This window comes from Eubalaena glacialis, chromosome 19 (assembly GCF_028564815.1).
Source record: "Eubalaena glacialis isolate mEubGla1 chromosome 19, mEubGla1.1.hap2.+ XY, whole genome shotgun sequence".
In the NCBI taxonomy this organism is placed as follows: domain Eukaryota; kingdom Metazoa; phylum Chordata; class Mammalia; order Artiodactyla; family Balaenidae; genus Eubalaena; species Eubalaena glacialis.
In genome coordinates, this window is record NC_083734.1 from 44,409,471 (window position 1) to 44,436,862 (window position 27,392).

The 27,392-nt window shown below is 36.3% G+C and overlaps 1 protein-coding gene across 1 annotated transcript; it reads left to right on the forward strand.

Moving 5' to 3' along the window:
* On the forward strand, positions 1–24,730 carry TOP2A (DNA topoisomerase II alpha). The gene is made up of 35 exons (XM_061176845.1): positions 1–105; positions 976–1,131; positions 1,348–1,438; positions 1,859–1,922; positions 3,095–3,240; positions 3,434–3,531; positions 3,787–3,999; positions 4,345–4,518; positions 4,708–4,809; positions 4,919–5,056; positions 6,420–6,558; positions 7,557–7,714; positions 8,016–8,141; positions 8,781–8,891; positions 9,036–9,141; positions 9,233–9,342; positions 9,595–9,687; positions 10,096–10,210; positions 10,301–10,422; positions 11,621–11,769; positions 13,514–13,745; positions 13,938–14,072; positions 14,197–14,397; positions 14,576–14,771; positions 16,512–16,603; positions 16,707–16,871; positions 16,996–17,079; positions 17,840–18,022; positions 18,346–18,436; positions 21,578–21,730; positions 21,973–22,096; positions 22,217–22,260; positions 22,677–22,817; positions 23,251–23,450; positions 24,159–24,730. The coding sequence occupies exons 1-35, from the start codon at positions 85–87 to the stop codon at positions 24,285–24,287; spliced, it is 4,602 nt and encodes a 1,533-aa protein (XP_061032828.1). The 5' UTR covers positions 1–84; the 3' UTR covers positions 24,288–24,730.
* Positions 24,731–27,392: the final 2,662 nt, after the last annotated feature.

Below are 27,392 nucleotides of genomic sequence, written 5' to 3' on the forward strand. Positions count from 1 at the left end.
GAAGCGGCTTGCTCCGTGGTTGTCTCAAAGGTCGCGCCGGCTTAGTCGCTTGCAAGGTTCTCGAGCACCTTCACGACCGTCACCATGGAGGTGTCGCCACTGCAGGTATGGCTCGCGGAAGGGTCGCGTCGCGGGGCCTCAACGCGGCCCGGCATCCCTTCGGCTGCCTGTGAGAGGGGGAGGCGCCTGGGCTGCGGTCCGGCAGAGGCTGACTGGGCGCCGGTGTTTCGCGTCGATCCGGGTCCCCTGGGCTCGGCGTGATCGCGAAGAGGCTGAAACCCCTTTCTCGTGCTAATAGTGAAGTATTATCGGCTAACCTGGTTTCTAAGGTGTGCCGTTGTGCTTCACTGTGTCTAGGAATTCACTTAGTCCTGGAGTAGATCGGTGGGATCATGGTCCGCGTGGGGCTTTAAGCGGCACAGACAGATGCTCTCCTCTTCTACCTGGGGCTGAAAATGGGATTGAACGCCCCTGACCTTGGAAGGTGCAGAGCAAGGCACAGGGTTCCCACTGTGCAGCCGGCAGCCCCGAGGTGCTCAAAATACGTCCCTCCTGTGTTCAAAACGTTAACGTGCCCAAAGGATGGGATCCATAGCCTCCCAAACTGCTGCTGCTGCTGCTGAATTAGAATCTATTATTTGCCTGGGACCTAGTAGGCACTCAGTAAATATGTGTGGAGTAGGTGAAAGAAGGGGGTGTATGCTGTTGATGGCGTCTAACACGTAAAAATATTTCCATGTCAGATACACTTGGCAAAATAATATGTCAATTTAAACGGACACCTGGGAACCTGGTTGCAGTTAACTTAAACTGCCATGTTTGTACAAAATGATGTCAACTCCACTGATACCTACTCAAAGGTTGTGATTTGTTATAGTGTGTGTAAGCAGATCACTATGATAGGTGTTTTGTTTATGGTTTCTGATAAACCTGTGACTCAAAATACCTTCTCTTCAATTTTTAAAAAATTGCCAGCCTGTAAATGACAATATGCAAGTCAACAAAACAAAGAAAAATGAAGATGCTAAGAAAAGACTGTCTATTGAAAGAATCTATCAAAAGAAGACACAACTGGAACATATTCTGCTCCGCCCAGACACCTACATTGGCTCTGTGGAATCAGTGACCCAGGTAAAACCAAGCTAATTAAATGCAGTTACTAAGTAGTTAAAATGTGTACTTTTCCAGGTTAATTTTCTGTACTTCATGTACTTGGAATGTCACTGGAAGTGGCCTAATCTATCATGTATATTGTCCTACTAATCCAGAAGACTTTACAGTCATCATGATGATAAAATAGAATAAATATATGGTCGAAGTAACCATATTTCTTCGCCTTATTTCCAGCAAATGTGGGTTTACGATGAAGATACTGGCATTAACTGTAGGGAAGTCACTTTTGTTCCTGGTTTGTACAAAATCTTTGATGAGATTCTAGGTGAGTGTATTCTTTTTTTTTTTTTTTTAAACATCTTTATTGGAATATAATTGCTTTACAATGTTGTGTTAGTTTCTGCTGTATAACAAAGTGAATCAGCTATATGCAGGTGAGTATATTCTTTAATACAAAGATCCACTGGTCAGATCCTTCCTAAGAAGTATCATTCCTAGCAAACCCTCTGTAGCCAGAAATCCTATCCTTTCAAACAACAGTTGGCAAAGGTGAGGCAGTCTACTGGAATCTAGGAAGTTGACTTCTTTCCTAGAAACAGGCCTATGAATAAAAATTGCTAAATGAATACCTCATTAATGTTATCCCTGTGCTGCTTGAGATTTTTTTCTTTTTATGTCTTAGAGTTAAAGGATGTTTTTTAAAATACTTTAATTTTTTACCAATGTGTATTTTATCTTCTTTCAGTCAATGCTGCAGACAACAAACAAAGGGACCCAAAAATGTCTTGTATTAGAGTCACAATTGACCCGTAAGTCTCTTGCTTAGTCTTTTGTTTTTTATAGCTCATTGTTACTGTTAGTTGCATTTACTTTGATTTATAGTAAAGTTGGCTTTTTTTTAAATGGGAGTTTGCAAAAGTGCAGAAAGGTAGAAGGCTAAAATGAACAATCTATGATACCTGCAATCTAGATCCAACAGTTATCAACACTTTGCCATATTTGCTCCATCTATATTTTTTCTGAATCATTTCAAAATAAATTACAGACATTATGACACTTCATCCCTAAATATTTTAGTAAGCATCTCCACTAACCGCTCTAAGTATTCTGGAGTCTATAGCTGTAACTTTTTCTCAGGATGCTATTCAAATAGTAAACCAGCAGGTGGTGATAGAGAATAATTTGATCTAACATTTCTGCTCATAAATGTCCCCCTTTGTGGGTAGTCAGGGTGTTGCTTCCCCTTGTTATTAGCCTGATGAGTTATAACATAAACTATACTTTAGGCTCTTTTTGGGAAATGTGTTAATGATGTACTCAAATGCTCCTAAGGACTTGATATCCTAGTCTTTTAAAAAATGTTAAGCTAGATTTAATTAGTCTTTTTTGTAGATAATACTCAGTACTATTGGTAATAAGAACCATAGTGTGTTTCCGGTTATAACTAAAATATATTATCTTCTGGAAATTAAAATAACTAGGAGATAAGTAAGTCCAAATAAATTTTTAGCATTTTATTGGCGAGCAGGGAAGTTTACAATTAATAATGCCCTTTCATATTTGTTTTGCAATGTACTTTGTTGGGTGGGAAAGCTAAGGGTGCTGGGACAGTACAGATGATCCCCTTAAAAGTGATATAATAATATTGTTTCCAAATTTTGTCCTTTTCTTTCCATTGGGCATAAATCATTTCCCTTTGTTTATCCTAACATTTTAAAATTTCCTATTTTTTCAATATTATCAGTGTCTGCCCAGGTGTTGGAAAAGGATTGATTTTTTTTTTTTCTCTTGGCTCCTATTTCAGGAGTGTTAGGAACTAAGCATGCTGAAGTTCAAAAGGTATATATGAAAAAGAGTCATAAAGAAATTGAGACTTGTGAACTCATGTATTTTAGAGATGATAATATTTAAATATTAAAAAATATTAAGCACTAGTTTAACATCTGTTTTATAAAAAAAATTTTCACTCTTCTTTTCTTAGGGAGAATAATTTAATTAGTATATGGAATAATGGAAAAGGTATTCCTGTTGTTGAACACAAAGTTGAGAAGATGTATGTCCCAGCTCTCATCTTTGGACAGCTCCTAACTTCTAGTAACTACGATGATGAAGAAAAGAAAGTAACAGGTAGAATATTGAGGAAAATAAAAAACATATTTGTTGCTGAAAAAAAATACATCTTTTAAATGACTGTCTGTGGCATAAAGGTTAAAAGCATGGAAATAAATCTCTGTAATTGAATAACATTGCCAGTGATTAAGAAATAAAGCTGTTAATGAGATAAGAACAATTAAATAGTATTCTACATTTATTTGCCCAGGTGGTCGAAATGGCTATGGAGCCAAATTGTGTAATATATTCAGTACTAAATTTACTGTGGAAACAGCCAGTAGAGAATACAAGAAAATGTTCAAACAGGCAAGTAAATAGGTATCTTGTACCTTGATTATAAATTGTACTATAGCAATTTATAGTGGTATTAATGGTTTAACATAATTTATAAGCTATTACATCATGGGAAATTATTCATAAACGTATATTGGGGGGTTGGGGGGTTTTTTGGTTTTTGTTTTTTGGGGGGTTTTTGTTAGGACTTGTAAATTTGTGTTATTTAGTTCTAGTTTGTGAGATTATTTGAATTTTTTCTCTCTCCTCTATTCTTTATTTCCATAGACATGGATGGATAACATGGGGAGAGCTGGTGAGATGGAACTCAAGCCCTTTAGTGGAGAAGATTATACATGTATTACCTTCCACCCTGATTTGTCTAAGTTTAAAATGCAAAGCCTAGACAAAGATATTGTTGCATTGATGGTTAGAAGAGCATATGATATTGCTGGATCCACTAAAGATGTCAAGGTCTTTCTCAATGGAAATAAGCTTCCAGTAAGTACTTTCCTGGGTGTGGGCAATGAGGGACTATTGTGATCATTGTCAAAGGCAATGCTGATTTTTTTTTTTCCATCCCATATATTTTTCTTAACCACTTCTCAAATATGTTCCTGTAAAGAAAACATTATGCTACATTTTTTAAAATCAGTTAGCTCACTTTAAGTTCACTAAAGTCTTTCTCAAAGAATCTCCTAAATAAATTCTTTTGTGTCTTTTAATGACCATCCTCTTATGCCCATCAGTGAACACCATTTCATTAGTTTTGAAAAATCTTTACAATCTACTTTTTAATTTACTTTAAGTAAATTTTTAATATTATTATTTTTAATCCCTGTTTAGATAAAAGGATTCCGTAGCTATGTAGATATGTATCTGAAGGATAAGGTAGATGAAACTGGCAATCCACTGAAAATTATCCATGAACAAGTAAACCCCAGGTGGGAAGTGTGTTTAACAATGAGTGAAAAAGGCTTTCAGCAAATCAGCTTTGTCAACAGCATTGCTACTTCCAAGGTAATTTTATTTTTGAATTATTAATCATGATTTACCTTTACATATAAGTATTATTGATTTAAATATATAAAATGAACTTGAATATTTGGCTACCTTGGCATAAAGGAAGCTAAATTAGATTTTTTTTAATGTTTTATTATTATAATTTTGAGGGTAATGAATTTACAGTTTGGTATTTTTCCTCATTAGGGTGGCAGACATGTTGATTATGTAGCTGATCAGATTGTGACTAAACTTGTTGATGTTGTGAAGAAAAAGAACAAGGGTGGTGTTGCAGTAAAAGCACATCAGGTATGATACTTTAACACAGTGTTCTTTTTCTAAAGTCAAGAAAGAAGAGAAAAGCTATAAATAAAACATGAGTAAGTTTTTAGTGATTTATTGTCAACTTTTACTGCAGGTAAAAAATCACATGTGGATTTTTGTGAATGCCTTAATTGAAAACCCAGCCTTCGACTCCCAGACAAAAGAGAACATGACTTTACAAGTCAAGAGCTTTGGATCAACATGCCAATTGAGTGAAAAATTCATCAAAGCAGTGAGTACTTAGAGGGAAATAAAAAATAGAAGCACCTTCCTTTATTTTCCATTGCCCTTCTCAGCCCTGCAGAAATAAAGCTTCCTCCCACATGTCTTCTCACTCTGAAAAGGAAATAAAAAAACAACTCTTACCTCTTACCAGGTCTTACCAAGCCCTTAATTACCATCTATATACCATCTATATTTACCCATTACATGTCACCAGTTTAGATCACTTCTGAATTTAACCCATCTAACTACTTACCAAGCATTGAATGCCTAAAGTTGCTCTCAGTGGACACATCCAAAACTGAATTAGTTCTCTCCTTACTAACTGATCGCCATACAAGGAACTCCCCCACCCCCTGAAAACAAAACTATTTCCTGTTTTAGTCAAAGGCCCCAACTAACCACTAGGTTACATAAATCTAAATCCAAATTCCTTAATTTGGCCTGCAAGACCCTGCCATTTCCAACCTCATCTCAGTACCACTTTTCCTACATTATCTAAGCTTCACTTCTACTAGCTTTAAATTACTCAAAAGCAGAGTACTCTTCCCCTCCTTAGAGCTTTTTCACATTTCAGGCAGAGGATTACTCTGCCTGAAATGCTTTACACTTGGCTATTTTAAGTTTTTCGGGTTTTTTTTAATATTTATTTATTTATTTTGGCTGTGCCGGGTCTTTTGTTGTGGCACGTGGGATCTTCATTGCGGTATGCGGGATCTTTAGTTGCAGCATGGGGAATCTTTAGTTGCAGCATGCGGACTTCTTAGTTCCGGCATGCAGACTCTAGATGCAGCATGTATGCAGGATCTAGTTCCCTGAGCAGGGATCGAACCCAAGGCCCCTGCATTGGGAGCGCAGAGTCTTACCCACTGGACCAAAGGGAAGTCCCCAACTACTTTAGGTCTTAAATGTCATTTCCTCAGGAAAGCCTTTACTTTCTACTTCTCTCCCTAAGTTTGTTCCCATATAACACTGGACATACATTACTATATGTAATATGCTTTTCACTTATCTGTAACACCCGTCACACTTGTAATTTCTCATTTTATTTCTGTCTTCCTTGTTGTAAACTAAACTCCTTGAGGACAAGGACCATGTCTAATTTGTTTTAACCAATAGATCTCCACATGCAGCTCAGTGCCTGGCACAATATAAGTATGTAGTCAGTAAATATTTATTGAATGAATGAACCCAAAGGAACCAGCTCCCTCAGTAGTGGTAACCTGAGACAGGAAGATGTGCCACCCTCTATCCATACATTACTTTTCTACCTCTTTTCATCTTTGAATTCTTTTTATTTTTGTGTGAGCTCATTTGTACTCTAGATTTCTGACAGAACTCTTCTTCCCTAACATGAATCCTCTCATTTTCAGGCAACTGGCTGTGGTATTGTAGAAAGCATACTAAATTGGGTGAAATTTAAGGCCCAAATCCAGTTAAACAAGAAGTGTTCAGCTGTAAAACATAACAGAATCAAAGGAATTCCCAAACTTGATGATGCCAATGATGCAGGTACACATTTAATAATGTTTCCAAACTTTAAATCTTGTAGTTGTTATTTGTTTTATTCATTAGCAGCATACTGTGGATATTTTTCCCTTGACACTTAATATTCAATGGAATATTTGTACTTTGTTAAAAATCAACCAGTTTCCTGTTATTGAACACTTGGGTCATTTCAATTTTTAACTGTTAAAAATAGTGTTGAGATGATTATTTTGGGGTATAAAACAAGAATGTTTATACAGTAATCTATTACCTAATGTAGAGGAGAAAAAAGTCTTCTCAACCTTCTTAGGTCCCTGGCTATCTCTGAAAATTAAACTGACAAAGACAGATTAACAGGGAAAAAGCATGTGAATTTATTTAATATGGTTTTTTGTGACACCAGAAAATTGTAAGGAAATGCAGACCCAAAGAAATGGTTAAACCTAAGTGGTTTTATGCTAGCTTTGATGAAGAATGGAAAGTTGTGGAAAGATATGATAGGACAGTGATTATGAGCTAAGTATAGTAAACTTGGGGAAACTTAGCAAGGCCTTTTCATCCAGATTCTTCTTGGTGACCCTCAATCTTGGATTAGAATATTCCTTTCCTCCAGGTATAAAGAGGGCATCTCCTCATGAGGGTCTTACGACATGCTTCAGGGTCAAAGTTTAACAGGGAGTTCAGAGAGATCTTTCTGCTTCTACCATTTTCTCAAAACTCCCTCATATGCCAAGGTGCCATATTTTGGGGTAGCATGTCTTAAACCTCATCACCAACAAATATATTAAATGTAATATGATTAAATGAATGTTTAGCAACAGTATAATTGTCATGAGAAATTAGTCTAAGAAACTAAGACTTTATTAACTTACAAACTTTAGCTAAACTATGTATCTAATTACTTAGCTCCATTTGACTCCTCAGCCAACTTGTTATGAATTGTAAATTGAGTTTTATCACATGTCTGAGTTAGTATACTTGAGGTTGAACTAAATGTGCTAATATTAATTTGTTTATTTTAGGAGGCCGAAACTCTACTGAGTGTACACTTATCCTGACAGAGGGAGACTCAGCTAAAACTTTGGCTGTTTCAGGCCTTGGTGTGGTTGGGAGAGACAAGTACGGGGTTTTCCCTCTTAGAGGAAAACTGCTTAATGTTCGAGAAGCTTCTCATAAACAGGTAGAATATATAAAAACTATCTTCAGAATCTAAATCTAGTTTTATAATGCAGGACTTCATGCTTGTATTTCATTCCTTTATTGGGCATTTTGAAATATATCTTGGATTTTTTTTGTTATTTTAGGAAATTGGGTACACTGTAGCATATCTTAACAGATCTTTCTGACTTACTGAAGTATAGGCTAATATACTCAAAATACTGGAGTTCAAGAAAACCCAAGCAACATATACTGTTGTAATTCTTTGTTCTTTTAAAGTTTATAAACAAAATAGTACTTTTTTGGCTATACATCCATTTCAGATAATGGAAAATGCTGAAATTAACAATATAATCAAGATTGTGGGTCTTCAGTACAAGAAAAACTATGAAGATGAAGATTCATTGAAGACTCTGCGTTATGGGAAGATAATGATTATGACAGATCAGGTCAGATTTGTTATCAAATATTTTAAATTTCTAAATTTTATTTATTTATTTATTTTTGGCTGTGTTGGGTCTTCGTTGCTGCGTGCTGGCTTTCTCTAGTTGCAGCAAGCAGGGGCTACTCTTCGTTGCAGTGCGCAGGCTTCTCATTGCGGTGGCTTCTCTTGTTGTGGAGCACGGGCTCTAGGCACACGGGCTTCAGTAGTTGTGGCACACGGGCTCAGTAGTTGTGGCGCACGGGCTTAGTTGCTCCGCGGCATGTGGGATCTTCTGGGACCAGGGCTCGAACCCGTGTCCCCTGCATTGACAGGCGGATTCTTAACCACTGTACCACCAGGGAAGCCCGATAGCAAATATTTTAGATTGTTAACCTAAATTAAACACATCTTATTGTTGCATTGCTTTTCTGCCATGAAAGGAAATTACTTAACTTGAAGCTTTGTTCATTATTATTAATCCACATCTAATAAGATATGTTTGTATTTTATGTATATTACATATATAGGTTAAGTGAGTCTGAATTTGAATAGCCTTTTTTTTAATCCCCATAGAAAAAATTTTGAGAAATTACCAGTAAGTTAATCATAATTTTTTTGGTTTCTAAACCATTCTTTTGCGTTTTGGCTTTCCAAATATTCCTAGGACCAAGACGGTTCCCATATCAAAGGCTTGCTGATTAATTTTATCCACCATAACTGGCCCTCTCTTCTGCGACATCGTTTTCTGGAAGAATTTATCACTCCCATTGTAAAGGTATACTAATTTCTAAGATACCATAATGGATATTTTAAGGCCCTACTCCTCAACCCTGGATACACATATAACCCCAGTGATGTATGATGGTATGCAGGGGACCCAGAAGTGTGGAAAGCCACAGCAATGTGTTTTTTACCTCAGGTGTCTAAAAACAAGCAAGAAATGGCATTCTATAGCCTTCCTGAGTTTGAAGAATGGAAGAGTTCTATGCCAAATCATAAAAAATGGAAAGTCAAGTATTACAAAGGTTTGTAATGAAACTCACATAGAACTTCTCATTTTGTTATATACCATTGTACAATATTATATGGAGTAACTTGGTGTTCTTGGTTTTGTAGGTTTGGGCACCAGCACATCAAAAGAAGCTAAAGAGTACTTTGCAGATATGAAAAGACATCGTATCCAATTCAAATATTCAGGTCCTGAAGATGATGCTGCAATCAGCCTGGTGAGTTTGAGTGTATTTCATACATACCTTCTAGTTTTAGAAATCAATGCTTCAACTAGTCAATTGAAACATTTAAATTTTCATATAATAAAATGTTTTATAAAATCGATTGTTTTTAGTAAGCATATCCCAAAGAAAGGAGCCAGATATTTTAGAAACTGAGTTTTGTTGTTTATTTGTTAATTTTTTATAGAAGAAATATTTTGGAATCTATTAGTGCCAGTGACATCTTTTTCATCTTCTAATTTGTAGGCCTTTAGCAAAAAACAGATAGATGATCGAAAGGAATGGTTAACTCATTTCATGGAAGATAGAAGGCAACGAAAGTTACTTGGCCTTCCTGAGGTAAAAAAATGTTAAATATATCCCACAAAATGTACTATTTATTACCTTTAGAATTGACATTATAGCAAATTAAAGTTACTGAATAATAAGTACCTCAGTAAAAAAGTTAACAGATAACTATTTATAAATATCCTTATTCTTATTTAGACTGCTGCATAAATGTATTGGACCTGAAAGAAACTACAGAGTCAATGCACTTTTTTCCTGATTGTGCAGCAATTAAATTCGTTTTGTCTTTAAAACATATAAAATACTTCATAATTCTTTGCTTTTGAGGGACTTAACAATTATCATAGAAGTGATAATGCTAACATGTGTCTTTGTTTTATTTTTGTATTAAGCATTGTTAAGACCAGTGATATTTTTTATTTTAAACTAGATCATGTAATACTCTCTTTGGTTCCTCAGGATTACTTATATGGGCAAACTACCACATATCTGACATACAATGACTTCATAAACAAGGAACTTATCCTGTTCTCAAATTCTGATAATGAGAGGTCTATCCCATCTATGGTGGATGGTGAGTTCTATTTTTATCATAAGATGGAAATCAATGCCCAGAAATGGTTAATTTGAGGATATTAATATTTGCACTTCTTTCATTTTAAAGGTTTGAAACCAGGTCAGAGAAAGGTTTTGTTTACATGTTTCAAACGGAATGACAAGCGAGAGGTGAAGGTTGCCCAGTTAGCTGGGTCAGTAGCTGAGATGTCCTCTTATCATCATGGTGAGGTAAACACATAATCTATAATGTTTCCAGAAAGCATTATAGCAGAAATACCTGCAAAGTCATTCTCCAAACAGCTGATGAAAGTATAAGCTATACATCCATAGTAGAGAACAATGTGGTGAAATATATCAAACTATAAAATTGCTTATTTTTTGACCTAACAAATCTGTTTATAAAAATAATGTTCCTGTGAGGATACTATAATAGATCAAAAGATATGCAAGGATCTATGTTCAAAGAGATTTAGTGATGTTTGCTATAACTTTGTTATGCCAAAATTTAGACATGGAAAGTGTCCATCAATTGGAAAATTATTATAAATTATGACACATCTATGCATGGAATCAGTGATATAACTTAAGTAAATCTATATGTACTAACATTGAAGAATGTCCATGTTCTATTGTCAGGTGAGGGAAAAGAAAAAAGAGGCAGAATAATACTTAAAGGAAGGATATACTCCAAATTGCTAACTTTGGTTATCACTGGGAATTGGAAAGGGCAACTTTCCAATTTTTCATATATGTCTAAATTGTTTGACTTTATATCAATACAGACATACACCTATTCATTTTTTATTTTGTAATTGAAATTGCTTTTTTTGCATTTATTATGTAAAACAGTTTTAAAGAATTAGATTGTCTATAAGTTTCTAGAACTTTAAAGGTAATGATTGTCTTGCTTGTTGCTTCAATCAAAATATAGCAGGTACTCAATAAGTGTTCACGTAATAAACATTTGTTGAATGCTTACCATGTACCAAGTATACAAAGATAAATCATACATGTTCTCTACCTTTAAGGTAAAATCACAGTTTAACCAGAGGACTATATCTCACACACACACACACACACACACACCCCTATAGAATAGAGTGATACATGCTAGAATAGAAATGAGCAAAGTGTTTAACACAAAGGAGGAAATATTTCATTCTGCTGAGGGTGAATACAGGAGCTATACCTTCAAGGTTGAGTAGGACTTGATAGAAATTACTGGAAGGCAAGATCCCTGAACTTGGAGCCAGAATTCTTAGGTTTAAGGTACTACTTCTGCCATGTATTTATCTGGGAAAAGCCAATAAATATCTACACTTCATAAAACCTTACAGGATTATAGTGAAACACACTCATAATAACAAACATGTTATTATTGAGAGACTACAGATTAGATTAATGAATCTCTTTCCCCCACCCACAGATGTCACTAATGATGACCATTATCAATTTGGCTCAGAACTTTGTGGGTAGCAATAATCTGAACCTCTTGCAGCCCATTGGTCAGTTTGGTACCAGGCTGCATGGTGGCAAGGATTCTGCTAGTCCTCGATACATCTTCACAATGCTCAGGTGGGTATGCTTCCGATTTTTTGTGAATTGCCATTTTCAAATTTGAAGTATTGTGAGATTTAGTTGACCAAAAATAGAAAAATCCAGTTAATCGGAAAATAGATTTTTGATGCAGATGCTTGGATTATTAATTGTTTAAAACTAGCTCTTTTAACTATGCTACTCTTTGCAATGAGTAGAAAGTCAAAATTCTATTTCAGTTTGATAGCTTAGCCCTTGTATCCCTTAGAAGTATTGTTTCCTTGCCAAACTATAAATGTTTTTACTCCCATTTTATTTTCTTCTCTTTCTCCATATAGAGCTGTGGTTCTCAACCAGGGTAGATTTTACCCTTCAGGGGACATGTGGCAATGTCTGGAGACATTTTTGATTGTCATGACTAGGGAACCATGCCGCTGGCATCTAGTGAGCAGAGGCCAGGGATATTGCTAAACATTCGGTAATGCACAGGGCAGCACCCCCATGGCAAAGAACAAAGATGGCAGTAGTGCCGAGGTTGGGAAACCCTGTAGAGTTTGAGCCGGAGTAAAGAAGAACTTGATTCTTCTTAAATACCACAAGTTGAAATTTTACTTCCTTTACAAGTCTATGGAAAGTACATTATGAGTGGTCAATTTTCACCTGTCATCTTATTCAGCTTTTCAACAGCATAGGGTACGGTAATCACTCCATCCTTGAAAGTCTTCTTTCATTATTTGTCCTCCAAGACACCAGACTGTTGGTTCTCCTCCCTATTAGTCTTCACTGGGTCCTTCTCATCTTCCCAACCTCCAAATACTGGCCTGCCCTAGGGCTCCTTCATCAGACCTCTTTCCACTAACTATACTGCCTTCCCATCCATGGATGGTACCTCGTACATCCAGTCTCATAGCTCCAGCCCTACCCTCTAAATTTCATGTCCCCTCTCAACATTTACTACTTGGATGTCTAATAAGTATCTCAAATGTAAGTTCAAAACCATATCCTTAGTCCCTGTCTCAGTAAATGGAAAGCCATCCTTCTAATTCTCAGGCTCAAAATTTGGAGTTACCTTTGACTCCTTTTCTCCACACTTGCATCCCTGTGGGCTCCACATTGGAAAAATACTAAGCCACCCCATTCATTATATTCATACAGACTATTATAGTCTACCATTCTTTCTTTTGGCAGCCAATTGATTTTTTAAAATAGGTTACTCTGGTTCAGAACCTTCCAACTTCTTCATTCAGAGAAAAACTAAAGCCCTGTTTTAGCAAACCAGACCCTATATGATATGTGCTCCCACTCCCCATGTCTTTTGATTCCATCTCCTACCATCTCTGCTTCAAACACACCTGGCCTCTTTGCCTATAGTCAAACATGCCTTCAGGGCCTCTGACTTACTGGTCCCTCTGCTTGCAGTACTCTTTCTCTCAGTTTCTTCTCTGCTCAAATATTATCCTATCAGAAAGTGCTTACCATTCCTTAGCATCCCCTCAGTCAATCTTAGCTACTTTATTTTTCTATTTAGCATTTACCGTACCGCCTGACAAAATGCCTGTACTAGAATATCTCCCTGTACTGAGCTCCTTGAAGACTGAGACTTTATATCTGCAGTGCCTGGCATGTAGAAAGTACTCAATAAATAATATTGGTAAATGAATATTAGTCAGCAAGTAAAGCCAAAGTAATTTTCATGTATATATCTGAGATAACATATGTTCTTTCCGTGAAAGTTGTGTCAAAGCCAATATTTTTCTAAAATAACATTCTTTGTTTTCTTTAGCCCTTTGGCTCGGTTGTTATTTCCACCAAAAGATGATCACACGTTAAAGTTTTTATATGATGACAACCAACGTGTTGAGCCTGAATGGTACATTCCCATTATACCCATGGTGCTGATAAATGGCGCTGAAGGAATTGGTACTGGGTGGTCCTGCAAAATCCCCAACTTTGATGTTCGTGAAGTTGTGAATAACATCAGACGTTTGATGGATGGAGAAGAACCTTTGCCAATGGTAACTATTCTGTGGTACTAGGAACCTTATTAGTTTTCCTCTGGTTTCAATTCAGCAGATGATATGGTTAAAGAGGACACAAATAGAAAATTTATTTCATGCTTAATGTTAGTTAGATTTATTGTTTAATGCTGTTGGGATTTGTTTTAGTATCACATTTAGAAAATATTCTGTTTTAAAATACCAATTTAGCTTCCAAGTTACAAGAACTTCAAGGGTACTATTGACGAGCTGGCTCCAAATCAATATGTGATTAGTGGTGAAGTGGCTATTCTTAATTCTACAACCATTGAAATCTCAGAGCTTCCCATCAGAACATGGACCCAGGTAAGTAATTATGGTTTTCTTTTTTGATTTTTGTGATCGGGGAAACATTTTTTATACTGATGTTTGTTGAATATTCAGGAGCCTATGTTTGAGAAACTTACAAAAGGATTATTTCTTTCTTCAGACATATAAAGAACAGGTTCTAGAACCCATGTTGAATGGCACTGAGAAGACACCCCCTCTGATAACAGATTATAGGGAATACCACACAGACACGACTGTGAAGTTTGTTGTGAAGATGACTGAAGAAAAACTGGCAGAGGCAGAGAGAGTTGGACTACACAAAGTCTTCAAACTCCAAACTAGTCTCACATGCAACTCTATGGTATGTCTTGTTTCATGAGAAATATGTATGTTTCCATTTATATTAAAGATTATTATCAATTTTAAAAGGATATCTTAGGCTACTTTTACAGTTTCAAAGAATAAAGTCATTTCTTTAAAACCATTAAAGTTTAGCCAATTTCTCTGTTGTTGACTCTCATCTTGTTTTTCTTTTCTAGGTGCTTTTTGACCACGTAGGCTGTTTAAAGAAATACGACACAGTGTTGGATATTCTAAGAGACTTCTTTGAACTCAGGCTTAAATATTATGGATTAAGAAAAGAATGGCTTCTAGGAATGCTTGGCGCTGAATCTGCTAAACTGAATAATCAGGCTCGCTTTATCTTAGAGAAAATAGATGGCAAAATAATCATTGGTATGTTTTTGGAACAATAACTTCCTGTACTAAAATCACTATCGTGCCTCACTTCCTTTAAACATTTTTGGTGAGAGGGATGATGGGGAGGGAGGGCAAAATCCATTTATTTCCACTGGTTACACGTACAAGTATTTCTTTCAAATACCTAAATAAGCATTTATAGTTTAAAAGAGATAGCTTTTCCTAGATTGAGCATCGTGAGAAATCAAGATTTAGTTAACATTTAGACAGGAAGAGAACAGAGAGCTAGAAGAGGTCCCTGTGTAAACTGATTGATAAAGAGCAGAGATAAGTCTGATAGAAAAACAAAAAAAGGAAGGAGGATTTTAAATGGCTTATATTATAAGTAAATGGTATACTCAAGACTGAAAGTCATGTCTAAGGGAATTTTTTTAAGACATTCTAGAAGCAACTAAATCAGAGTTTAAGTAACCAGGAAGAAAACAGTTTTGACTAAAGCTGGAAGGTTAAAAGAAATGGCCCAGCTCTGGCCAGAGTAAACTAGAAAAGCCAGGTAACTATGGGTTGTAGTAGCAAGTCCCAAAACATGACAACACAAGTTACCAGTGATCACAGGATCATTTTCTAATGGTACATAAAAATGTTTAACTTAGTTAGTTACATGTTCATTTTCATGGATATTTTAAAATATAATAACAATGGCATATCAATCCCCTAATTTCACAGATATTATTGCTTAAGACAAAGCTAAAATAAGTAATATTGGATATGACTCAAAGAAAAATAAAAAGTAAAGATTGTATTTAGTTGACTGGAATTTAGGAAATACTAGAGACTATCCAGTCTTCTTGAGGAGTACATATAAAGGGCCTAAAAGTGTGACCTATATCAAGTGAATTGATGAAAGGTGGTACTGGAAACCTCACTCTATTATAGCTAGTAACTCTCAGTGTCCCTCAAAGTCTAATAAATTGACTGCAGTAAACATTGGGAGAGGGGTGCTATAGAAAAAAGGGAACAAATGCATTATAGGGGACTATAATCAAGAGAAATCAATGTCTGAATGGGTGGCACTAAAAACTTGCCCACTCCGGTGTCGAAATTAAAAGACCAGGGAGGAGACTTCCCTGGTGGCGCAGTGGTTAAGAATCCTCCTGCCAATGCAGGGGACATGGTTTCAAGCCCTGGTCCGGGAAGATCCCGCATGCCACGGAGCAACTAAGCCCGTGCGCCGCAACTACTGAGCCTGCGCTCTAGAGCTCGCAAGCCACAAGTACTGAGCCTGCGTGCCACAACTACTGAAGCCCGCGTGCCTAGAGCCCGTGCTCCGCAACAAGAGAAGCCACCACAATGAGAAGCCCACGCACCGCAACGAAGAGTAGCCCCCACTCGCCGCAACTAGAGAAAGCCCGTGCGCAGCAGTGAAGACCCAACACAGCCAAAAATAAATAAATAAATTTTTTAAATAAATAAATAAAAGACCAGGGAATATAATTGAGGTCAATATTTATCAGAAATAAAGGTTTTGATTGTCTTCTGTTATTCTGAGTTATGATTAAGTCACTACTTCATATATGATTTGACTGCCCCCTTGTGGTAATTTACATTTGTCAGTGGTTTAGGGAGCCGACTTGACTATCCACCAGGATGTACAAATTTATGCAAGAAGACAGTTTAATCTCCAGTTTTAATCTTTTCACTTAATATGGTAAAACCTTATCCATTTCCTAAAATATTGCTCAAAACTACTATCTCTGTTCACATTTGTTTAAACAGAAAACAAGCCTAAGAAAGAATTAATTAAAGTTCTGATTCAAAGAGGTTATGATTCGGATCCTGTGAAGGCTTGGAAAGAAGCCCAGCAAAAGGTAATTTCTTGGTTAGCATTTTCTGTATTATTAAAGACTATGTATAGTCTAATGTCTATGTTTCACATTTCCTATTAAAGCTACATTTTAATTTCTCCTTTAGGTTCCAGATGAAGAAGAAAATGAAGAGAGTGACAATGAAAAGGAAACTGAAAAGAGTGACTCTGTAACAGATTCTGGACCAACCTTCAACTACCTTCTTGATATGCCTCTTTGGTATCTAACCAAGGAAAAGAAAGATGAACTGTGCAAACTAAGAAATGAAAAAGTGAGTTGTTGATGGATAGTACATGTTGCTTGGTTGTATTCTAATGGTGAAAGTAAATTGTGTGCTTTGGGAAAATGCTGTTTATGCACATAAATTAACTTAATTTTCTGACTATCTTATGAAGGAGCAAGAGCTAGAAACATTAAAGAGAAAGAGTCCATCAGATTTGTGGAAAGAAGACTTGGCTGCTTTTATTGAAGAGCTGGAGGTGTGTAGTTTATAATGCCTGTGTTAGAATTTTTATTAATGAAATAATGTATTCTAGCAATATACCTCTTTGTCAAGAAATTTCACAATTGGCAATAGAAAGAATATAGGAGGCATGGAGATACATTCCAAGATAACACATAAAATAACAGATTGTTAGAAACTAGTTAGAATAAAGTAAATGGTGCCAAGAAACATACTACCTAGAAGTTTTTGGACAAAGAGGGGAAAGGGCAGGAGTTGATTTTTGACCTATTGGGACTGAGAAGATAAAGAGAATTCAAACGCGGAAGAAAACCAGCCCAGTCCCTCAAGTAAACCTGAAAGGACAAAAACAGTTTCCTTCAGGGCTAGCTGATCAGTAGTTTCAGGAGATCCTCTGTTACCAAAATTGCTAATGTGGTTTGTTCTCCAGTATTATCTTAACATAAGAAAAAGTATTTCATAAATTAAGATAAAAGGCCTAACATGCAGATTTATATTATTGTACTTCAGTTTGGATGTCCAACTTGTAATCAGTTGATTGGATAAATGTACATTACTGGAATCACATCCTTTCTTATTTCTTAATTGAGTTTACAAAGTGTGCCTTAATGTTGGTGGTATACCTGATAGAACAGCTTATCACAAATTTATGTTAAGATGTAACAAATTGAAATCAGTTTAACCGTTGCCTTTTATTCTGTCCCGATAAAGTGGCATTGATGCTGTAATGTCTTTGTTAGCTTATAAACTTGCTTTCTTATATCAACCTTTTGTAGGCTGTTGAAGCAAAGGAGAAACAAGATGAACAAATAGGACTTCCTGGGAAAGGTGGGAAAGCAAAGGGGAAAAAAACACAAAGGGCAGAAGTTTTGCCTTCTCCATGTGGAAAAAGAGTCATCCCCCAAGTGACCATAGAGATGAAAGCAGAGGCAGAAAAGAAAATTAAAAAAAAAATTAAGGTAATACTCTTGAAAGCATTATACATAAAACACTTTAAATATTTTTCCACTTAAAATTGAACTAATCATAAAACTTCTAATCCCGTAGTCAAGAATTTATCAACTAATCATAACTTTCCTTTCTTATGAGCCTGATTTTTTTAATGTTTAAGTATCTTGAAAAAGTCATACCCATACCTTTCTTTATTCAGAGCTTTTAGCCAAAATACAAAGAAAAAAAAAATCACTCTTTGACCAGATATATATATTTGTATCTTTGACCTTATATTATTCCAAATAATAAATGGGCAGAACTTAACCATTTTTGTCTTGCTATCTTTTAGAATGAAAATACTGACGGAAGCCCTCAAGAGGATGGGATGGAAATAGAAGGCCTAAAACAGAGATTAGAAAAGAAACAGAAAAGAGAACCAGGTATTAAAACATTTTAAGGAAAATCATATAGAGTTGAGACTAAATTATGTTTGTTACCTAGTACGTTCCATATAGACATTCAAAAGTTCTTACTGAGGTACATGAAGAAGGGCTATGTCTGAAGTATACTTGAACTTCCCTAACATTGTCCTTGGGATTTGATTTATTTTAGAAGAGATCATTTTGTAATGAAATACTTTGTTGGGATCTAAAGAAAATGTTCAGTTTATTAGATTTCACTTTCTAGCCAGTTATGAGGTTTTAATATATGTAATATATTCATATGTAAAGCTTCTTGAGGACAGTCACCATATCTTAGTCATGTTGTTTTATCCCTAGAGTTCAACACCATGCCTGGGATATACTTAACACTCACTCAGTAAATTAAATAGAAGTAACAATTCTGTTAACCATTTGATTATGCCTTTACTGAATATCTACTTTTTTTTAACTTCTTCATTGAGATATTCACATACCAAATTCACTCATTTAAAGTGTACCATTCAGCGGTTTTAGTATACTCAGTTTTAGAACAGTTTCTTGTCCTGGAAAGAAACACTGTACCCAATTAGTGGTCACCCCCCATTTTTTCCCAACTCCCCCTCCCTCTAGGCAACCACCAATTTACTTTCTGTGTCTCGGTTTGCCTATTCTGGAAATTTCATATGAATGGAATCATATATGTTCTTTTGTGGCTGGCTTCTTCACTTAGCATAATGTTTTCAAGGATCATCCATGTAGTAACATGTATCAATACTTCATTCTATTTTGTTGCCAAATAGTTTTTCATTGTATGAATATACCACATTATATTTATTTGTTCATCAGCTGCTAGATATTTGGATTGTTTCCACTTTGGGGCTTTTATATTTCTTTGGCGAAATGTCTATTCAGATCCTTTGCCCATTTTTTAATTGGGTTATTTATCTTTTTATTGTTGAGTTAGTTGTAAGAGTTCTTTATATTCCAGATGCCAGACCTTTATCAGATATATGATTCTCAAATATTTTCTGCCAACCTGTGGATTATCTTTTCATTTTCTTGACGGTGTCCTTTGAAGCACAAGTTTTTAATTTTGATGAAGTCTAATTTATCTTTTTTTTTCTTTTGTTGCTCATGTTTTTGGTGTCATATCTAATCTTTTGCCAAATCCAAGGTCATTAAGATTTACCCCTAGGGTATTCCCTGGCAGTCTAGTGGTTAGGACTCCATGCTTTCATTGCTATGGGCCCGGGTTCAATCCCTAGTTGGGGAACTACGATCCCACAAGCTGCGCGGCATGGCAAAAAAGAAAAAAAGAAAAGATTTACCCCTTATTTTCTTCTAAGAGTTTTTAGTTTTAGCTCTTACATTTAGGTAATTTTGAATTAAGTTGTATATGGCATAAGGAAGGGGTCCAACTTCATTCTTTTGCATGTGGATATCCAGTTGACCCAGCACCATATATTGAAAAACCTTCTTCCCTGTTGAATTGTCTTCACCCTTGCCAAAAATCTATTGACCATAAATAATAAGGTTTAATTATGGATTCTTAACTCTATTCCATTGATTGATATATATGTCTATCCTTGAGTATCTACTTTTGATAGATAACGTTCAGTTCTATGGGGAATACAAAGATGAATAAAACAAATGGAAACATCTTAGTATTAAAAAGAAGTAATAAAAGTATGTTGTGTGTGCTGTGTTGTGGAAAATTATATATTGGCCTTATAATACAGCACATATTTAACTTTAAACCTACCTAGCAACAATTAGCATATAAAACCAATGAATCAGATAAGTATTTTGAGCATTCACGTTTCCCATCACTATCTCAAATCTTGTGAGGACACAAGAAGTGGGGAAGCATGGCACTTACCCTCAAGAGGTTTATCAGGAAAGAAAGGTAAAGCAGTACATACTAGCCATTGTAGGGATTTAGAGAAAGGTGAGATCAGTGTGGGTACATGTAGATTGTAGAGGCTTTGTGAAAGAGGTAAAACTTGGGTTAGAGTCTTAAAGATTGGGTAAGATTTAGGTATTCTAGACTGGGAGAAGGCAAATGGACATATAATATGCATGGGGCAATGAGAAGGCCCCTTAACAGAGTGGAAAATAGTAGAAAATAGTTAAACCAGATTATGGAGAGTTAGAAAACCAGGTTGTTGGAGGTAGGTGGATAAGATTAGATTCAACTAGGAAATATGAAATAGGTAGGTGTATGAAGAAAGAATATGAAGAAAGGACTAAGTCAGATCAATAAGGAGTCTGTCCTTATCTTTGGGCCTAGATGAGGGAAATAAATAGCAAAGGATGGGTATGAGAGACATTGGAGGAAAAGAATTAACAAGACTTAGTGACTTCAAACCTCCTTAACTCAGCCATTAAATGCTCCTCAAGGTTTGGGCCTAGCCATTCTTTTCCCTTTGAGTTGTTTCCCTTGCCTTGACTTCAGCAGTAACCTTCTGTTGATCTTGCATCTGTTCTTGTGCCTTTCCCATCTCCACACTACAGTCTGAGAGAACTCTTTAAAATGCAAATCTGGTCATATTGGTTCCCTGTTTAAAACAAAATCCTTAACAAGACCAGCCACTCTCTTGGGACTTCCCCAGTGGTCCAGTAGTTAGACTCCGCCTTCCAATGCAGGGGGCGCAGGTTCGATCCCTGGTCGGTCGGGGAACTAAAGTCCCACATGGCGCGGGGTGCAGCCAAAGATTTTTAAAAAAAGACCAGCCACTCTCCCTCTGACTTCTGTTTTCCAGCCATAATGGATTTCTTTCAGTTTCCTAAGTGCACTATGTTTTCTCACAGGGCTTTGTACATGTTATTTCCTAAACTGGAATGTTTTGTCATCCACCTCCCTTCAACTAGTTAACTCAAGCATCTCTTTCTTGGAAAAGCCTCTTATATATATACATATGCATACATACTACATGCCCTGTGTAAACATATATACCATGTGGGATTATGATTATATATGGGATTAGATGACCAAACTATAAGCTCCACAGAAAGGGGGACTATGTCCTTTTCTGTTCACCATTCTATTCCCAGTACTAGCACAGAGTTCAATAAATATTTGAAGGATGGATGGATGATAGATGGAGAAAAGTGAGTCAAAGAATATGTAAACATGGTTAATTCCTATCTCCCTTCCAGGTACCAAGACAAAGAAACAAACTACATTGCCATTTAAACCAGTCAAGAAAGCCAAAAAGAGAAACCCCTGGTCTGATTCGGAATCAGATATGAGCAGTAACGAAAGTAATTTTGATGTCCCTCCCCGAGAAAAAGAGCCACGGAGAGCAGCAAGTAAGGAAGAGTGAAGACGTGCTGCATGTTCTGAAAGATCTGAATGGGCGATCTGCTTCACGGCACATAATCTCAGAAATTGTTATATCTTAGAGCAGTAATTACATTTTTGAGAAACTAGAACATCTTTTAGAAGATTAAACTGAAGCTTATATCTTCAGGAAATGTTATATTAATCTGTGGATTAAATATTTCTCCTATTATCCTCTTTGATTCTTTGTATATGTATATTTTTTTACCAGCAAAAACCAAATTCACAATAGATTTGGATTCAGATGAAGATTTCTCAGATTTTGATGCAAACGCTCAAGATGAAGATTTTGTCCCATCAGATGCTAGTCCACCTGGGACCAAAACGTCCCCAAAGTAAGTATCCTCTCTCATAGGGATCTTATCATGATGGTTTTTAATAGTTGATGATATATTCTTTGTTGTTTGACACATTTAGAATTGGTCGTCAGGATTTTTTTATTATTATTATTCTAGACATACTAACAAAGAACTGAAGCCACAGAAAAGTGCCACATCAGGTATGTATTTCAGTAAAAATAGTGAGATGTCTGCTTTACTGGAGCACTCAGGTCCGCCCAGCTTCTAACCCGGCCTACATTATCCAAGTCCTGTCTTTGAAAATAAATGTGGGTTCTTGTTAGCATTACATTGATATTGTTCATTAGGTTTAGTTTTGCACATAAATAGGTTCTACATTTAATATACTAAAAGTAATCATTTGCTTGCCAGGTACTATGCTGGGTGCTAGAGATACAAAAAAATACTGTTTGCTCATGAAGAACCCAGAAATTAGAACAGAGTTATAAAAGTGTGTTTGAAATATTCCAGAAAAGTCACAGACTTGGTGTTTAAATAGGAATTCAGAGCAGGGACAAAAGCAGTAAACAGATTTTCATGTATTGCTTATATGTACTATTTTCCTTTCCATTTGAAGTAACGGACCTTAACGCTGATGATGCCAAGGATAATGTACCACCTCCTCCAAGCTCTCCTGCTGCTGATTTCCCAGCTGTAACTAAAACCATAAACCCTGTTCCTAAAAGGAATGTGACAGTGAAGAAGACGGCAGCAAAAAGTGAGCCTCAGTCTTTGAGATGGGTTAATATTGGGATAAACTACTGGCTGCCACAAGTCAGCTTCAATTTTTTATTCCCCAAATTTACTATAGATATTGAAATTAAGCCTTTACCAAATGAAAACAAATCTTTAGATCTTCATAATCAAAATTGCTAGTCAAAAGGTTTAAAAATAGCATGTTTCTCAAAATGCCAGGTGTTAGCTTATTTCTATGACAGGGCTGGGAGTTAGAAACAGTTGCAAATGTTTAACGTGAAGCATATACCTACAAAAAAATCATATGCTTAAGAATACTTTGATTCTCTAATGCATTTCATCTCTGTTAGGTTGTCTTTTCCTATGTTAAATATAAGCAGTCAACAGGTTGCTAAAGAAGGTTCACTGTGGGAACAATTCAGCTAAGAGTGGCAAATGCCTGTGTTCACTTGCAGGTCAGTCTTCCACCTCTACTACAGGGGCCAAAAAAAGGGCTGCACCAAAAGGAACCAAAAAGGATCCAGACTTGGATTCTGATGTCTCTAAAAAGCCTAATCCCCCCCAAACCAAGAGTCGCCGCAAAAGGAAGCCGTCCACTTCTGATGATTCCGACTCTAATTTTGAGCAAATGATTTCTAAAGCAGTCACAAGCAAGGTATTTATCCTAGTCAGTCCTTTTGCTGTAGGTATTTTGAAGCACATAGCCAAGCTTTGCTCCTAATAATTTGGCACATTTTTAAGGAAATAAATTTAAATCCCATAGTCCATTAGCCTTTTACTCTATGTAGTTTAGTTGTAAAAAAGTTAAATATGCCACTAATTAGTCAAATATGCCACTAATTAGTCAATGCCACTAATTAGAGAGTTGCCTTCGGTCTATTTCTTTCCTTCTTTCTTTTTTTTTTTTTTTTTTAACATTTATTTATTTTTGGCTGTGTTGGGTCTTCATTGCTGCGTGTGGGCTTTCTCTAGTTGCCGCGAGCAGGGTCTACTCTTCGTTGTAGTACGCGGGCTTCTCATTGCGGTTCTCTTTTGGAGCACGGGCTCTAGGCGCGCATGCTTCAGTAGTTGTGGCATGCGGGATCAGTAGTCGTGGCTTGCGGGCTCTAGAGCGTAGGCTCAGTAGTTGTGGTGCAGGGGCTTAGCTGCTCCACGGCATGTGGGATCTTCCCGGACCAGGGCTCGAACCTGTGTCCCCTGCATTGGCAGGCGGATATCCTGTGCCACCAGGGAAGTCCCAATTTCTTACTACTCATTAGAAGGTGGAAAACTCCTTGAGTTGTAGTCTGTTGATATATTTTTTGCATCGAAATTCTGCTGTCAGGTTGACACTGTACAAACTACTTGGGCTCTTCTCTTTTAGAAACCCAAGGAGGACAGCGATGACTTCCATCTGGACTTAGACTCAGCTGTGGCTTCTCGGGCAAAATCTGGACGGACAAAGAAACCTATAAAGTACCTCGAAGAATCAGATGAAGATGATCTGTTTTAAAATGTGAGCTGATTATTTTAAGTAATTGTCTTATTGAGCCCAAGACTGGTTTTAAAGTTACGTGAATCTCTCAGTTTCCTCCCCTCTGAATTTAGTTTGGGGAAGGTAGTTTTAATTCAGAACCATCAAAGTGAAGTAGAGCCCAAGTGTCCCTTATCTTTATATAATACTGTCTAAGTAGTGACCATCTCGTGGGATTGTTTTTTTCTCTGCTTTGTATATGTATTGAGTCTGTTTTCTTTTGCCTTTTAATTCTGATTTTAGGTTCTTCTGGCCTCTAGAGACAGTTGCATGGTCACTTCAGCATAATGTAGTTTGACCACTCATTAAGCTAAAATTGGAGCACTTTGACATAAAAGTTTCTACTCTGCCTACTTTCTGTAAATATGAGATACAGCATGATTAATTTCTCTGTTTTATCTTAGTTTCATAGATAATTTTCCATCAGATAGAACTTTATGTAGTTCCAGTACCAAATACTCCTCGCTCAGCCTTTTATGTGAATTTTTAAGCAGTGAAAAATTGTTCATATTCTTCATATCTTTTTGAATAAGCTGAAGAAAAACACCGTGGCTGTGTCTATATAACCTCAACACAGTCAATCGGATGAAGAAAATTAGACCCTAAGTTGAGATTATCTCAACTCTTGACTTGTCCCCTCTGGCTGCCTGTGAGTCTGAATCTCCCAAGGAACAAATTTCTGGGAGGCACTAGATTGCAGAAGAGTCGGGGACAGCATTCTCTCAAAGATCTTATATATTATATTGATGCCATACTCAGCAGCGAGTTGTTACATCCAATTTGAGGAAATCTCCATAATTTTCAACTTGTAAACTTTTTAAGACCTTCCTGCATTCGTTATATGTGTGTGAGTTGAGTAGTGTTATCAATGTTTTTGTAAATATTTACTATGTTTTTCTATTTAGCTTAATTCCAACAATTTTATGCTTTAATAAAATGTTGTAGACATTGCAACCCGTGATTGTTGCCCATTTTTCCCCCTGCACTACACTCTTTTCCTTAGTCTAAAATATATCCTTCTTCACTATTCACTGTAAATAGTTTTGAGAACGATTCTGATCATTTTCTGATGTGCCTGCTCCTGGCCATAGTGATAGTTCTGAGAGAGAGGCACCATGACCTAACTGGGGCCAACCAGGTTTGTTCCTGAGATTTTTAAACGTGGGTGCTAAATTCATCTCTTCCACACTCAAAAGGCATTGGCCCTACATCAATAAATAACTTTAAATATAAACTTTTTTTTTTTAATGATTCCCTACTTTAACAATATTTTGATAAACTAGTCAACTGCTTGATGATATCAATAAGTTACATTGGGGCAACTGGCTAATCATTTAGGGGAAAAAAATTTAGAAAAATCTAACCCCTTCCTCCCATCTTACCAGAAAGTTAAGTTCAAATAGACTTTTTTTTTTTTGGTGACACCATGTGGCACGTGGGATCTTAGTTCCCCAACCAGGGATCGAACCCGTGCCCCCTGCATTGGGAGCCTTGGAGTCTTAACCACTTTGCCAGGGAAGTCCCTCAAATAGACTGAATATCAAAAACAAAACTAAAGAAGTACTAGAAGAAAAGTAGTCTTGAGTTACAGAGGGATATCCTAAACATATCCTCAAGGGTGGTATTGACAAAGATATGGAAAATGAGCCCTTTCACTAGAACCTGGACGAAAAGGTCAAACTCTTTGTCCCAGCAATTCTCACTTTAAGAAATTTAGTTCAGGAGAATTGGACATGTGCAAAAAGCTATGTAAATACACACAAATGCAAGTTCAAGTAACGAAAGATATCAGTATCCTGGTTACAACATAATTTTACAAAATGCTACCATTGGGGGAAAGTAGGCAAAGTGTACAAGGGATCTCGGTATTATTTCTCACAACTACATGTAAATCTGTAATTATCGCAAAAAAAAGTCACATACAAAGATGCCTATTAAAGTTTCTGTAATAATAAAATTGAAAGTAAACTAAATGTCCAACAAGAGACATCTAGCAAAACAATTAGTTTAAACAAATTATGGTACGATGAGGAATACCAGGTGTTCATTAAGAACGATCATGCATATTATTTATTGACATGAAAAGGTATTTAGGACATTGCTGAGTGAAGAAAGCAGGTTACAAATCAAAAGTGAAATCCCTGTCTGGTATGTATGCATTTGTTTACAAAATAAATGGTGGGACAAAAGCATATAAACCTTCTTTGGAAAGGAAAAAATCAGAAATGTTTCCCTCTTGAAACTAGAAGTTCTCTCCTGATCAGTAATGCACTTGCTAACTGAAAAGACTCCAAGTGAATTCAGTCCTTGACTCTTCATTCCTTAAGCCACTGACATTCTAGGAGATAAAAATTTTAGTGCTAATAAACTTCGTGGTTATACACATTTAAACCCTTTATAGAATGTAGTTATTCCTTACACATATGCAACATTGCTTAGATAAATACGTATTACATCAACAATAAATTAAAAAGAATGGCTATTGAGAAAATAAGGGATTCAAAAATTAGTCAAGTGATACAATAAGTTTTCTAAGCCTTTTTGTTTAGGATACATTGCATCCCTCTCTTCCTCCTGCAGTGGAATTTTTTTAAGTGATTTCTGGCCATTTTTCCTGAAACCCAAACACATAGCAAATCTGCATTTGTTTTTTGGCTGTGCCTCGCTGCTTACGGAATCTTAGTTCTCCGACCAGGGATTGAACCCAGGCCCTCGGCAGTGAGAGCGCAGAGTCCTAACCACTGGACCACCAGGGAATTCCCACATAGCAAATTTTTTAATTCATTAACTTTTTTTCCTACAGTAATGGATGTTTGTTCTTGCCTGCCTCAGTAGTAACACTTTTGGAAAATTATTGTCTGAAGAATGAAACATTTGTGTCCAAAAGAGTTCATTGAAGCATTATTTACATTGGTGAAAAACCGGGAACAGCATAGATGTCCCACAATAGAAGAACTAATTAAACTGGCACATCCTTACCATGTATTATAGAGTCAATTAAAAGTCATGTTTTCCCAAAATATTTGGTAGCACAGGAAAGTTCTCATTCTGTTAGGAAGAGGGGGGAAAGATACCAAACTCTTA

Excerpts from the sequence above, each read along its gene's own strand:
- TOP2A (XM_061176845.1), top strand. The coding sequence starts at position 85 with ATGGAGGTGTCGCCACTGCAG. Across the intron at positions 9,142-9,232 it reads GAAAGTCAAGTATTACAAAG|GTTTGGGCACCAGCACATCA; the intron begins GTTTGTAATGAA and ends TTGGTTTTGTAG. Across the intron at positions 14,772-16,511 it reads AGATGGCAAAATAATCATTG|AAAACAAGCCTAAGAAAGAA; the intron begins GTATGTTTTTGG and ends TTGTTTAAACAG.